This window comes from Cervus elaphus, chromosome 8 (assembly GCF_910594005.1).
Source record: "Cervus elaphus chromosome 8, mCerEla1.1, whole genome shotgun sequence".
Taxonomy (NCBI): domain Eukaryota; kingdom Metazoa; phylum Chordata; class Mammalia; order Artiodactyla; family Cervidae; genus Cervus; species Cervus elaphus.
In genome coordinates, this window is record NC_057822.1 from 170704 (window position 1) to 184926 (window position 14223).

At 50.3% G+C, this 14223-nt stretch overlaps 1 protein-coding gene across 1 annotated transcript in view; it reads left to right on the forward strand.

Moving 5' to 3' along the window:
- Window positions 1-10934, forward strand: part of LOC122698876 (probable histone-lysine N-methyltransferase PRDM7) — a 49415-nt gene extending 38481 nt beyond the window's left edge. Inside the window, exons 16-17 of the mRNA XM_043910552.1 lie at window positions 7129-7289; window positions 10908-10934. Coding sequence (XP_043766487.1) covers window positions 7129-7289; window positions 10908-10934 — 188 coding nt within the window. The remainder of the gene's footprint in view (window positions 1-7128; window positions 7290-10907) is intronic.
- The last annotated feature ends 3289 nt before the right edge of the window (window positions 10935-14223 follow it).

A 14223-nucleotide genomic window follows, 5' to 3' on the forward strand; every position in this document is an offset into this window, starting at 1 on the left:
TATGCACACCCTATAAATTCGGGTAACAGCTTGGGCTCAGCACTCTCTGACCCCGCACCACTGCGTTGGACGCGGCAGGAGCCCTGACTCGAGTCAGCAATAAACTTCCCTTTTTTTGCGAGTTGCATTGTCTTGGAAGCCTTCTCTCTTCCCGCTCGGGGATTTGGACATCAGGCATAAGAAGCTGCACAGAGGGACCCCACTGACCCCCGAGAGACTAAGATCATTCTCAGGAAGAAGAAGGAAAAGAAGATCCTGAGCCCCTTCAGGATGAAGCCACATAGTCAACTCCTGCTGCTTGGCCTCATCAACGTGATTTTGAATTTAACTTCTGTTTCAACTCAGGACAATGTTTTCATCTCATGGGCACATTCCTACGCAGACTTCCACAACACCTCCAACTGCTGGATGAACCCAGTGGCTTTGTGGGCCTAAACTTTGGCCTTGGTTACCAATCGGCTGGGTAGGCTGCTGCACACTGGGATTCCCTTTTGCCCATGGCAGCATAAAGCCTAACCTACAACAAGCCCTGGTAAATCTACCTTATTTACATGCTAGGTGGACAAGGTCTGTGTTTCGATGGTATAAGTATATTGCTGCCTCATTCGTACCTTCTATCAGGACAACAGATATTATGATTAAAGTAGAGTCCTTGACTAATTTCACAAAACAGGCCCTCCTATTTGGTGCTAAATCCATCCAAGCCTTAAGTGAAGAACAAATCTAAATGAGGAAAGTGGTAATTCAAAATAGAACAGCTTTGGACATGCTCACAGCTGCTCAAGGAGAGACCTGTGCTATAATTAAGGTTGAATATTGTATATATATTCCTGATTTATCTGGCAATGTATCATCTGCTTTAGATGACATAAAAACCAGGTAAAAGCAATGTCAAATGAAAACATTCCAGAAAGGAATGTTAAACTATATTTACCATTGTTACAGTTGCCTTGATAATTCTGCTTTGTAGACCCTGCATTTTACAATGTATTATGAACTTTGTAACCCAAAGGTTGGTGTCGTTCTCCCAAATTGGCGGTTGGAGAGCCAGGGTGCAATATATCCCTATGAGTGATGCTCATACTATGAGTTAAAAGCATCAAGTTGGGGGGGAACGAAGGAGGAAACAGACAGAGCAGGCTCCATCCTGAAAGCAGGACTCCATCTTGGGCCAGACTGTGGACTTTGAGCTATACGCCCAGTATCTATGGAAACGACATAGCAACTGGAAAACCAGACCCCCTCCCCCCATGGAAGAGCCCGAGGGCTCATACCTAGACTCTCCATGGACTAAAAGAATACCCTAATTATCTGTGTAACCGAATAGAATCATAAATTCTATTATGCTTATTGGGGTATGACCACAGGCCTATTGATAATTGTCCACCGTTAACTACCTAGGCTTAAGGCATATGAATCATGGGCTTAAGGCATATGAATCACGGGTTAATTTTGATTGTATCTTTCTTTTCCTTTGTTGAGACTAGTTTCAGAGAATTTGGGGAGGTGGGTTTGAGCACATACACTTAGGGTATATAAAGTCTTCAGAAAAACACTGGTTGGTGTCCTTGGCTAAGAGGAGACTGCCAGTGTAATAAACTGCACTCCACTATCTGCATTGTCCTTCTGAGTGAGTTTGTTTCCCAGAATGTGTGGCTACAACAGCATCTCCTGCACTGCAGGCAAACTCTTTACTGTTGAGCCATACCAGGGAAGACTCACTCATTGTTAAATCAATGCTAATCAAATCTACACAAAGGAATCCCCTCTCACCAGTCAGAATGGCCATCATCAGAAAGATCTCCAAAGAATAAATGCTGCAGAGGATGTAGGGAAAATGGAATCCTCCCACACTCTGAGTGGGGATGCACAGGCATGCAGCCACGATGGAAAACAGCATGGAGGTTCCTGAGAAAAGGAAATAAAGGAGCCATGGGACCCGGCAACCCCACTTCTAGGCTCAGATCCAGAGAACACCACAATTTGAAATGACACGTGCACCCCTGTTTTCAAGGAAGCACTATTTACAATAACCAAGACATAGAGTCCACCAAAATGTCCAGTGACAGGAACATGAAGTCTGAGTGGTCCATCTATACACTGGACTACTCCTAGGCTCCGGGGGTGGAATCAGGATGGGAAAGTGTGGCCTCTGACCAGCAGCTGGTTGGAAGAAGGGTGATCGGTCCTGAGGGCAGGGGGTTCCCTGAAGTCTGTGGGCCCCAGTGCCCTGATGGGCTTCATCCCCAGTGGGGACATGGGCAGGGCCTGAGCCCCTCTGATGAAACCACAGCAGCACTGGCTCAGAGGTCTCCTGAGGGTGTCTCAAACACCCTCAAACAAAGGAACAGGAGAATGAAGCTGAGCTCCTAAGGGCCAGTCCTGGCTCTGACTTGCTTCCAAAAGACTACCATCACCTGCATGGGGTCGGCTTTGACCCACCTTCCCCCTCCTGGTCTTTCCTCTTCCTCCCAGTGGTGATTGCAGTGACATTTCCAGCCTGGACCCCTCTCCCAGGCCACATGCATCTCTCCATCCACGGCCTCTACATCTCACCTTGGGGGCTAACAGGCCCCTCAAGGAATGTGATCCTGCTGCTCCCCACGCCCAGGAGGCAGTCCCAACTTCTCCAGCTGCTGAGCCCAGACACCTGGTGTAACCGAGCAGGAGCCTGTGGAGCCCTCCCAGGACAGACCCCACCCTGTATCCTCTGCTGTAGCTCCTCTCTGAAGTATGAAGATAGCAGCATCTGATGCACACTCCAGGAGTTTTACAGATGCTAAAATCCCCACTGAGTGTAAGAAGTTAACTACTTGATGGGCATGAACACTTCACCCCCAGAGCATCCAGTGCCTGAGGGTTTGTGAGGTTAGCCACCTGTTACCTCACCAACCAGAGAACCGTGCACCAGCGGATCACAAACTCTGTGACCCCCTCCCTCATGCGGCCTGTAAACTGCTTTCCTGAAACCCTCCAGGGAGGCCAGGGTTGAGAGTTCTGTGACCCCCTCCCTCGTGCAACCTGTAAACTGCTTGCTGAAATCTTTCAGGGAGTCTGGGGTTGAGAGCACAAGCCGTCTGTCCTCTTTGTATTGGTACTTTTATAATTATCGCTTCCTTCACCGCAACCTGGTGTCGTAGACTGGCTTTACTGCACTCAGGTGTGTGGGCCCAAGTTTGGTTCAGTAACACGGGGGCCTCCCAGGCTCCCACTTCCTTGTGCCCCAGTGACTGTCAGCACCTCCTCCAGAGCCCACGGCCAGTCCCCACACTAATTCTCCTCTACCCCTAATCCCGTAGTTACTGGTTACATCATGGTATTGATGATGATATCCAGAAGAGCCAGCTTTGCGAGGTAGACACTTCTGAACTTGACACTGGGCCCCTTCCCATGGGTAGGATGGAGTGATGGGCCTCATGGTGGAGGAGCTCACCTGATGAAGACAGGCCTGATCCTTTCCAGGTGATTGCATAGTCCTCATTCTCCCCAGACTCCTACCCACATGGCTGCTGCCTGTGCTGGTCTATATGGGATCTTAGTAATCTAAAATGAGTGTGATTTTATACACAGATAATGGGCTTCCCTGGTGGCTCAGACAGTGAAGACACCTGCAGTGTGGGATCCCTGGGTTTGGAAGATCCCCTGGAGAAGGGAACAGCTACCCACTCCAGCATTCTGGCCTGGAGAATTCCATGAGGATCCTGGCAGGCTATAGCCCATGGGGTCACAAAGAGTCGGACATGACTGAGCAATTTTCACTTTAAATGGATTGAATGGTGGCCCCAAAAGATGTGTCCCCACCAGAATATATGAACTAGACCACATCTGGGAAAAGGGTCTTTGTAGGTGCATTTGAAGATGTTGAGATAAGGTCATCTTGGGTGTGGGTGGCCCTCAATCCAATTAGCAGGTTCCTTGTAAGAGACAAAAGAAGGGAGACAGACACAGAGGACAAGCTGCATGAAGACAAAGGCAGAGACGGGAGGGAGGGGGCTGCAAACCCAGGGACCCCTGGAGCCCCAGAAACTCGAAAAAGCAGGAAGAACCCCATCCTGGAGCCCCTGGAGGCCCACACCGCCTTGATGTCAGGTGTCTGATCTCCAGAACTCGGGGAGGATGAACTCCTATTGTTTTAAACCATCCAGCTTGTGGTCATTTGTTAGAGAGGCCACAGAGCAGCCACACAGCCCCTGCTCTGTAGGATCCTGGAAGTGTGGGTCTCAGTAAAGGCAGATGGAGGCTGGATTACGGAACCCTGCACTGGGCCCTCAGAAATGCTAAAGCAGTGGCTGGACCCCGGTCAAGTCTGAAGCCTAGCCCCTAGGGCTGCACATGCCTCCCCAGGTTCTTACACCTGAACAAGTGGTATAACATGTTAGTCCTGACTGAGGACATTTAATGTCACTGTTCACACTGCTAATTTCATCAGTTACACAGGCGAAAACCCAGTTAGGATACTTGCCACACTGATGATCAATTCTGAAGATGATCAGGGGTGGGGACTCACATGCAGCCAGCAGCCCTTCCACCGTCTCCACCCCCTTATCCCACCCCTTCCTCCACCCCACCCCCCAAGGAGCATCCTCAGTGGGAAGGTGGGGGACCCAACGGAGGCCTCTCTAAGTAAACCTTGGCTGAGCCCCAGGTGAGCTGCTTCTGAACCTCATCCATCATTCCCAGATAAAACACCCAAATATGAGCAAAGACCTCACAGGCTCGAGAAAAGGGCTTGGGGCCACCTCAGCGACACTGTGCTTCCCAAGTTGGTCCTGACCCAGGGGCTCTTCTGGAAGCTTTCTGTTCCCCTACCTGAGTTACCTCTCCAGTCCTGCTCCCACTACCTTTTCTCTTGCTTCCTCACCACCACCACCCCCCGACCCCGGGGAGATGTCCAACAGCAGGAATGGGTGACACACCGCTTCCTTACCTGGTCTAGAGAAGACCTGATCACAAACAGCAACTGCAAGGCCGTCTCGCCAGCCCAGCCCACACACCCCGCAGAGTATGGCGTTGAGTCCAGCTGCAGGTGCTCTGACACCTGCTTACAGAGACCTCAGCCCAGGCACACCTGGAAGGGCTGGCTGGCGGCTCAGGGGAGCCAACCCTCCCCCACCAGGGGCTCCCAGTTGCAGAAATGGGCCTTGCTGTGCCCGCCAGGTGCAAGGAACAGGAGTGGGTCCTGAGGATCAGGATTCACTTGGGGCTGGAGCTCTGGCTTGTTTTCTAATCATTTTATCTGGCCCACGAGTGGGAGGTAATTTCAACAGGAACCTCTCCTAATGAGGGGAATCCACAAGTCAAGGAGAGGAGGGGTGGGGTGTGGAGACAGGCCCCAGTGCCTGGGTGCAGCAGAAGTCTCTGGAAGACTCGGTGGAGGGAGGCTGCATAGTGAAGCCCAGGGTCACTGCCCTGTCCAGGAGCAGCTGTTTGTTAGTTCAGGTCCTGCTCTGAGGGGCTCAGGGTCAGACCTGACCAACAGGTGGGCCGGGGGTGCTCTGAAATGAGGGCTCTGTACACAATTCCTAGGTGCTAAGCCCTGCGGATACCTGCCCAGGTGAGCCCCATGCCCTTGGAGGAGCCTGCCCACCAGAACCCTGTGCTCCTGGGAGGGGTGTGTGAACGAGCGGCCCCGGTGCAGCAGGCACAGAGTAGCTCCCACGCCGGCAGCGCCAGGATGAGATGAGCACCAGGCACACAGTGGGGCCCTGAGCCCACCCTGGGCCCATGCAGAGTGAGGAGGTGGGGAGGCGGGTGTGGCCACTGTGCTGTGTGTGGGAGGCCCCACCTGACACCACGGGGCCTCCCCAGGACAGCACACAACCTGCCCCGGGTGGTGGGAGCGCCTGGTGACCCTGCAGGGGCCGTGAGAGAGGGAAGGGCCAGGCCAGAGGGGAGTGAGTGCCCAGGCAGAGCAAGGGGGCGCAGGGCCCAAGGGGGCCTTTGTGGTCTGAGGGGGAATGGGCAAACAGGTGGTGAGTGTGACCCTGGGAAGTGACCCAGGTAATGGGAGACTGAATCTGCCTCAGAGGGACAAGGCTTCCAGATGATCCCAGGACAGGATGTGAGACAGGAGTCCTGGTAAAAGACAGTGAGTGAGTCCCCCTAAGAGGAGGCTCTGTGAGCTGCCCCAGGAGCGGGTAAGGGGGCAGACGTGAACCTGCTGTGAGAGGGCTCTCACCCTGGGCAGGGGTGACGGGGGCACATGTGAACCTGCTGTGAGAGGGCTCTCACCCTGGGCAGGGGTGACGGGGGCACATGTGAACCTGCTGTGAGTGGGCTCTCACCCTGGGCAGGGGGTGAAGGGGGCAGACATGAACTTGCTGTGAGCAGGCACTCACCCTGGGCAGGGGTGACGGGGGCATATGTGAACCTGCTGTGAGTGGGCACTCACCCTGGGAGGGACTGAAGGGGGCACACGTGAACCTGCTGTGGGTGGGCACTCACTCTGGGAGGGGGTGAAGGGGGCACATGTAAACCTGCTGTGGATGGGCACTCATCCTGGGTGGGGAGCACACACCCCGCTCCATGGCTGCACGTCTGTCCTTCTGGGTGGGTCACTTGGCTGCTCGGAGCCTCAGCCTCTCAGCCTGCTTGTGGGCTGACGGTAGCACAGACTGACCAGTCATTTGCTCAGAACAGCACAGAAAGGGGCATCATGGAAATTCCACAGAACATCATCAGGACGGGACTCACGGCCCCTGTTTCCTATAGGTCTGTCTGCAGGACCCAGAGAGCAGTCTTGCAGCAGAGCCTGGGACTGGCTCAGTCTGGTGGTTGGTGGAGTGACCGCTCCTGTCCACAGGCCCTGCCTGCATTGGCCCTTCAGGCTCCGGGTCGGGGAGCCCATGGGGTGTGGGTCCCGCTGTGCCCACCAGGGAGGCCTGGAGGACCTGGTGAGGAAGCACTGGTGTGGCCCTCACCTGTCCAGAAGCTTCCAACCCAGGGTCCAGTGGGAGCTCTTGCCCTGCACGTGGGTTTCAAGCCCACAGCGCACATGAGCTTCTACGGCTCTGCTTGTTTCCTGCACGCCAAGTCCTGACACCCAGGACACCCACCGCCCGTGAGGAGGCTCGGCCGACCTGGCTCCAGCTGCTGCTTCTGGGCCCCTCCTGACCGCGTGCCCCGCAGCCCCCATCACTGAGTCAAACCGTCGGGTGCCCTCAGGGTGTGGGGACGAGAGCACAGGCCAGGCCCGGGGGGCCGCGCAGACCACGGCCGGTGCTGCGGCTGTAAATGCGCCCTCCCCGCCCCCCAGGCAGAGACCACCGCCCCCTACAGACTGTCACCAGGTCAGTCCATGGACCCTGCTTGGGCCCTAGCCTGGCCAGGGCTCTCTGCCTCAACAGGTTTACTTCTTCCATTCGGGTTCAAGTAGGCGATTATGAAACCAAAGCTGAGGCCAACACAGCACAGGCTTTGTTCAGAGGCCAAAGAATGGAGAAGTGGGAACAGAGCTCACAGCTCAACTTCTCGCCCACCTGGAGAGAGTGGTTTGATTTTAAAAGTAAAGACAAAGGGGGAAGGAGTGAGGCTGATCCTGGGGAGGCAGGTCCGTTTAGGGGAAGGGCAGGCCTTTCGGAGTCAGTGGGGTGCCACCTCCTTTTTACCATTTTTGGTTCTTCATGTTCCGTCACGGCCAACGGCTGGTGTATCACTTAATATAATGATCAAGTTAGCAGTGAGCAGTGACCTAAAGTGAGATCTTAACTCCCTGCCCAGGAATGGAGCCTGGGTGCGAACCAGGAATCCTAGCCACCAGACCAGCAAGGGCTAGAGGCTAGAAGCTATTTTTCCTCAGATCTTTGCCCCCAGTGAAAAATGTTTTTACCATGGAGGCAGAAACTGTAAATGCAGATATAAAATTTATTATTAGGGGCAAAGTATAACAACAGGCGGGAGAACACATAGAGAAATGGTTTGTTAAGACAGAAGCACGGCAGGGAGCGGGTGTGGGTGTCCTCCCAGTGAGGGGGAGCGCAGCAAAGAGGGGGTTAAGTCATTCATACAGAGCAGTTCTTCTGGGTCTTTGTCTTCCTTCAGGCTGATTACCTGGTTTCTCTTCCCACACCTGACCTACTCTGGGACCCTCCCCTGGGTGCACACTCACCTCTCAGGCAGGAAGGGTCTCGAAGTGAAGGCTTCAGGGAGGAGCAAGACTTATTATGGCCTTATTATTAACTCTTGAGTTCTGACCCAAGAAGCTTTTCTGCGCATGTGTAGTGTCTCCCTTGTCCCAAAAGTCTGGGGGCAGAGATCCCTGAATCCTTTACTCACACAAGCTTTGGCCCTCTCTCTGTCTTTGTCCTTGCCGTGAGTATTACCTTAAGGTGTTTACAAGAGACGAACACTGGCTATTTACTCTCTGTTGTTACTTCCATTTCAGAGGGCAAACAGGAGGCTGACTGTAAATACCTAGACTGAAGCCCACCTCTCTCCTCTCAAAAATGCTAACAGTTGTAAGTATCCAGCCTGAAGCCCACTTCTTCATGTCCCATGAAATGCAAACAGGAGGCCAGTTATAAATGTCTAATCTGGACCCCATCTATCTGCTACATCAATAATACACTAAAATCACCACACAATGAGACTCGGGGTCTGCTGTTGTTTGTAGCTTCCTCTCTTCTCTCTAGACCCTTTACCTTAAAGACTTTTGTTACATCCTGCTAAAGGTGTGAGCAAGGTTAAAGGGTTGAGAACAAGGACACCCCTATTAAAGGTTTCAGATGCTGCTACAGTACCCCCTGATCCTTTCCTGAGAATACTGCGGGGTGGGGTGGGGGTGGGGGTTGTGAATTCAGGCTGCAGGGCAGACAGGTTGCTCTGGATGCTCATGTGGGGAGGTGGGGCACAGCAACAGGCTCTGCCTGCAAACCCCAGAACAACTCACAGATTGGCTCCAGCACCGCTCCTGGAGTGGCAAGAAGGGGTGTCCCCCTGCTAGACCTGGAGGAAGGGGCGGGGTCTCAGGGCTCCTGGAGTGACAGGGGGAAGGGGTGTCCCCCTGCAAGACCTGGAGGAAGGGGTGGGGTCTGCAGGGCCGCCTCATCTTGGACCTGCTGGGAGGCTCCAGGCTCAGCACAGGCTGGGTGCCTCAGGGCACAGTGGGGCTGCCCCGGGGGAGGGGCCCTGAGCCACTCACTCACCACCCTTCCTGCACCTCCTCCCTCGAGGGTGTCTGGGTGTGTCTTCCCCCAGCGACAAAGGGCGAAACCCTGACAGTCACTCCCACCCCGTCCCGTCAGGGAAGTGCACTAGAGACTTGACACCCGTCTGGAGGCTGGTCACATGGTGGTCTCTGCCCTCACCCTCCAGAATCCCAGTGCCGAGAAGGGGAGCCAGGGCTCAGCATGAACCTCATGGTTGGTGCAGACAGCATAGGTGCAGGGGGCTGCCCCTAATGGGAGGGAGGCTTTAGATCAGGGCAGGACCACCTGCTGCATGAGCTTTCCGGGGCAGTGGTGACAAACAACCACACGCGGACACTCTGAACAACAGAAGCCTACCCTCTCTCAGTCCTGGAGACCAGACGCCTGAGGTCAGCGTGTCCCAGCGCCGCACTCCCTCCAGAGGCTCCAGCTAAGGGCCCTTCCTGCCTCTTCCAGTTTTTTGGGGTCCAGGTGTCCCTGGAGCCAACACTGTTTCAATGTGTCCAAAGTGGTTTGTGAAGTTTTATGCTGGAGATTTCTCACTGGGCGATACTTCACATTCAGGTAGACCTGTTGAAGTTGACTGTGATCAAATAGAGACATTAACTGAGAACAATCAACATTATACCAGACAGGCGATAGATGACATATTTGAAATAGCCAACTCAAGTACTGAAAATCATTGCATTAACTTGGTTAATCACTTTGATGTTTGGGCCTGCAGCCCTCCACCCTCAGGCCTCAGCTCCCAGAGTGTACATTTCACAGGAGAAATTGATTTCCTGCTTCCAAGCAGACAGACAGGAGATGAAACCCTTAACCTTACCCTTGAATTGTGCCCTTTAACATGATGCTGGGGATGGGAGGAGGACTGGCCAATCTCCAGGACCTGCAATGGTCTGTTTTGTTTTTTTTTCTTTATACTTCTCACTAGCTTTGCCTGTTTACTCAGATGTGGGTTGAAGTTGTTCTTTGTGTGCTCACAATTTACTCACTTCAGAAGCCACATGGAGCCATCAGAGAAACTGAATTTCAGAAGATATAGCTAATCAGAAACCCAATGTTCATTATTCAGAATTGTTTGTTTTTCCTGGAGTAGTTACTAGAACCACAAAGTAAATAATAAAAGTTAATACCACTACAATATAACATTTAACATGGATTCATCTGAGCTTTATTTATTTACACACAAAGGTGAGCATCTGAACTGCCCCTTGGTGTGGGCAGCAAAACCTTTCAGTGAGCTCCCTCAGGTTGAGTAAGAAATAGGAGAATTTTCTCTGCATTTATCATGTGCGGGGAGCCGGCCTGACTGCTCAGGCCCCTTCTCGGCCCTGAGAGAGATCAAAAGGTCCCTCTCTGTCCCGCCACCCCTGATTTGTTAAAGTGCAAATTGGCCTTTCTCACCTCCCTCAAGGAAATCGCTGCAGCCACCATTTGCCCATTTTCCTGACTCTGATAAGATTATCGGGCTCCTGTGAATGGCTTATGTCTAGGTAGTCTTTACCTGATTGTAAAACGCTGGTGCCATGCTCTGCTGGAGTTAAGATAAAACTCCTAAAACTAGTATCTGCAGTTCTGCACGTATGCAAGTCTTTGATCTAAAATTTGGTGAATCCTGTTAGTATATATATGTATGTTACCCCTCAATAAAGTCGTCGGAATCAATCACAAGCTGACTCCGTCCCTCTCAACCCCATCTTTCCTAGTCTTTTATTTCTCAGGTGCTCTGGTGATTGCGTCCTCGACCTGTTCATCTAGCCGGCAGGCCCGGCAATCATGCACTAGGCTGGGTATGAGGAATTCACAGATACTGCGACCTTTAACGATCTGAGGTATACGTGTTACCGAAGCAGGTCTGTGTTTCCCGTAGGGCATGTGTTCTCCAGCATGCTCAACCCTTTGTGATCCCATGGGCTGTAGTCCGACAGGCTAGTCTGTCAGTGGGGTTTCCCAGGCAAGAATACTGCAGTGGGTTGCCATTTCCTTCTCCAGGGGATCTTCCCGACCCAGGGAAGAGGAGTTAGGACATGTCCTGTAGATCAAGGGTAAGGGGGAACACCAGACCTTTGGGTGTTTGGTGTTTCTCCTGGCCCAGTTCAGTTCAGTTCAGTTGCTGTCGTGTCCGACTCTTTGCGACCCCATGGACTGCAGCACTCCAGGCCTCCCTGTCCATCACCAACTCCGGGAGTTTATTCAAACTCATGTCCACTGAGTCAGTGATGCCATCCAACAATCTCATCCTCTGTTGTCCCCTTCTCCTCCCGCCTTCAATCTTTCCCAGCATCAGGGTCTTTTCCAATGAGTCAGTTCTTCGCATCAGGTGACCAAAGTATTTCACTTTAATTGATGATCCATACACAGGATTTTCCCTGAAGCTCTGCTTGGCCAAGGAACCAGTTGAGCATGAAAAACTGCTGCCACCTTGTGGCTACATCTAGTAGTACAACTTTAAAACCAGTTCTCAAGGAATCTTGCTATTCAAAAGGCCTGTGGTGGTTTAGTAGTTCAGTCGTGTCCAACTCTTTGTGACCCCACGGACTGTAGCCTGCCAGGCTCTTCTGTCCATGGGGTCTTCCAGGCAAGAATACTGGAGTGGGTTGCCATTTCCTTCTCCAGGGGAACTTCCCGACCCAGGGATCAAACCCAGGTCTCCTGCATAGCAGGCAGATTCTTAACCAACTAAGCCATCAGGGAAGCCTAATTCTATTCAAAAGGCCTGAGAGGCTGTAGATGACACCTGCCCTTCAAGTAATGTCCCTAGGAAAATCATCAAGAAAAGAATTCAAAGCAGGGCCCAGTCTCAAGAGGTACATTGTACTCATACTGTCTACGGTCCAAAAGCATTTGGAAACATACTCCACATGACCACCTTCAAAAACGAGGAATCACCTCATATTGCTCAGACAGACCAGTATCAAAAAGATCTACTGAAACTAAGTCCCACAGAGGGCTTAAGAGAAAAAGAAATCCTCCTTTCCTCCTGTTGGTGCAAATGCATACAGGAAATATGCAAAGTAGCACAGGGATTTCTTTAAAAAAAAGACCAATACGTTGCCCTTACTTTTCTAACACAAGTTATTAGAAGTATGACCTAGCTTTTTAAATATACTAATCAAGTACTTAAATACATAAGGCTCATAGAGACAGACAGTCCATAGTTTTGACATTTACTAGGAAGAAAATAAAAAATAAATTTTAGCGATACCACCTCACAGCTGTCAGAATGGCCATCATTAAAAAGTCTACACATAAATGCTGGAGCAGTTGTGGAGAATAAGGAACCATATATAATTGATCAGTGACAATATACTGATGTGAACATTTTAGTGGCATGTATAAATACATATTGAGTAGTGTTATGATAACTATTAGTGTTGGCACAATGATTATTTTTTTCATGTCTTTTTCATATATTCCTTTTGAGATTCTGTTCCATTATATGTTATCACAAGATATTAATATAGTTTCCTACACTATACAGTGGGCTTCCTTCATAGGTCAGTCAGTAAAGAATCTGCCTGCAATGCAGGAGACCTGGGTTTGATTCCTGGGTCGGGAAGATTCCCTAGAGAAGGAAATAACAACCCACTCCAGTATTCTTGCCTGGAGAATTCCATGAAAAGAGGAGACCGGCAGGCTACAGTCCATGGGGTCACAAGAGTCGGACATAACTTAGCAACTAAACCGCCACCACCACACTATACAGTAGGTCCTGGTGGTTTCTTTCGTGTGTAGTATGTATCTGTTAAGAATCCCAAACTCCTAATTAATCCCTTCCTACCTTTTCCTTTTGGTAACCATACATTTGTTTCCTATTTTTGTGAAAATAGCATCCTGTGATGCTCTGTGAAAATGGCATCCTCTGTTTCATAAATAAGTTCATTAGTATCATTTTTCTTACATTCATTCCACATATAACTGATACCATATGATATATGTCACTCTCTGACCTCACTTAGTATGATAATCTCTAGGTCCATCTATATGTGGCTGTAAAAGGCATTACTTCATTCTACTTTATGGCTCAGTAATAGTCCACTGGTATGTGGTTGTCTGTGCATGGAAACACATCAATATATCACATCCTCTTCATCCATTCATCCGACAATGGACAGTTATTAGGTTGGCTCCATGTCTTAGCTGTTATAAATTCTACTGCTATGAACGTAGGGGTGTGTGTATCTTCTCAAATTAGATTTTTTGTCTTTTCCAGATATCTGACCAGACATGAGACTGCTAGATCATATGACTATACCTTTAGCTTTCTACAGAATCGCCAAGCTGTTCTCCACATTGGCTGCACCAATTTATATTCCTACCAACAGTCCAGGATGGTTCCTTATTCTCCACAACTGCTCCAGCATTTGTAGACTTTTTAATGATGGCCATTCTGATGGCTGTGAGGTGGTACTGTCTCTGTGAGCCTTACATATCTAAGTACTTGATTAGTATATTTAAAAAGCTAGGTCATAGTTCTAATAACTTGGGTTAGAAAAGTAAAGGCAATATATTTGTCAGATGAGTCAACAGAATCTTACTATATATAGTTATATGTTGACCTCATTTTAGGAGTCTGGCAGGGTGATGGTGGCAAACAAAGGATGAGATTTAATAGGAGATAACAGACTGGTTCCAAATAGGAAAAGGAGTACATCAAGGCTGTATATTGTCACCCTGCTTATTTAACTTATATGCAGAGTACATCATGAGAAACGCTGGGCTGGAAGAAGCACAAGCGGGAATCAAGATTGCCAGGAGAAATATCAATAACCTCAGATATGCAGATGACACCACCCTTATGGCAGAAAGTGAAAAGGAACTAAAAAGCCTCTCCCTGAAAGTGAAAGAGGAGAGTGAAAAATTTGGCTTAAAGTTCAACATTCAGAAAACTAAGATCATGGCATCTGGTCCCATCACTTCATGGGAAATAGATGGGGAAACAGTGGAAGCAGTGTCAGACTTTATTTTTTTGGGCTCCAAAATCACTGCACATGGTGATTGCAGCCTTGAAATTAAAAGACGGTTACTCCTTGGAAGGAAAGTTATGACCAACCTAGATAGCACATTAAAAAGC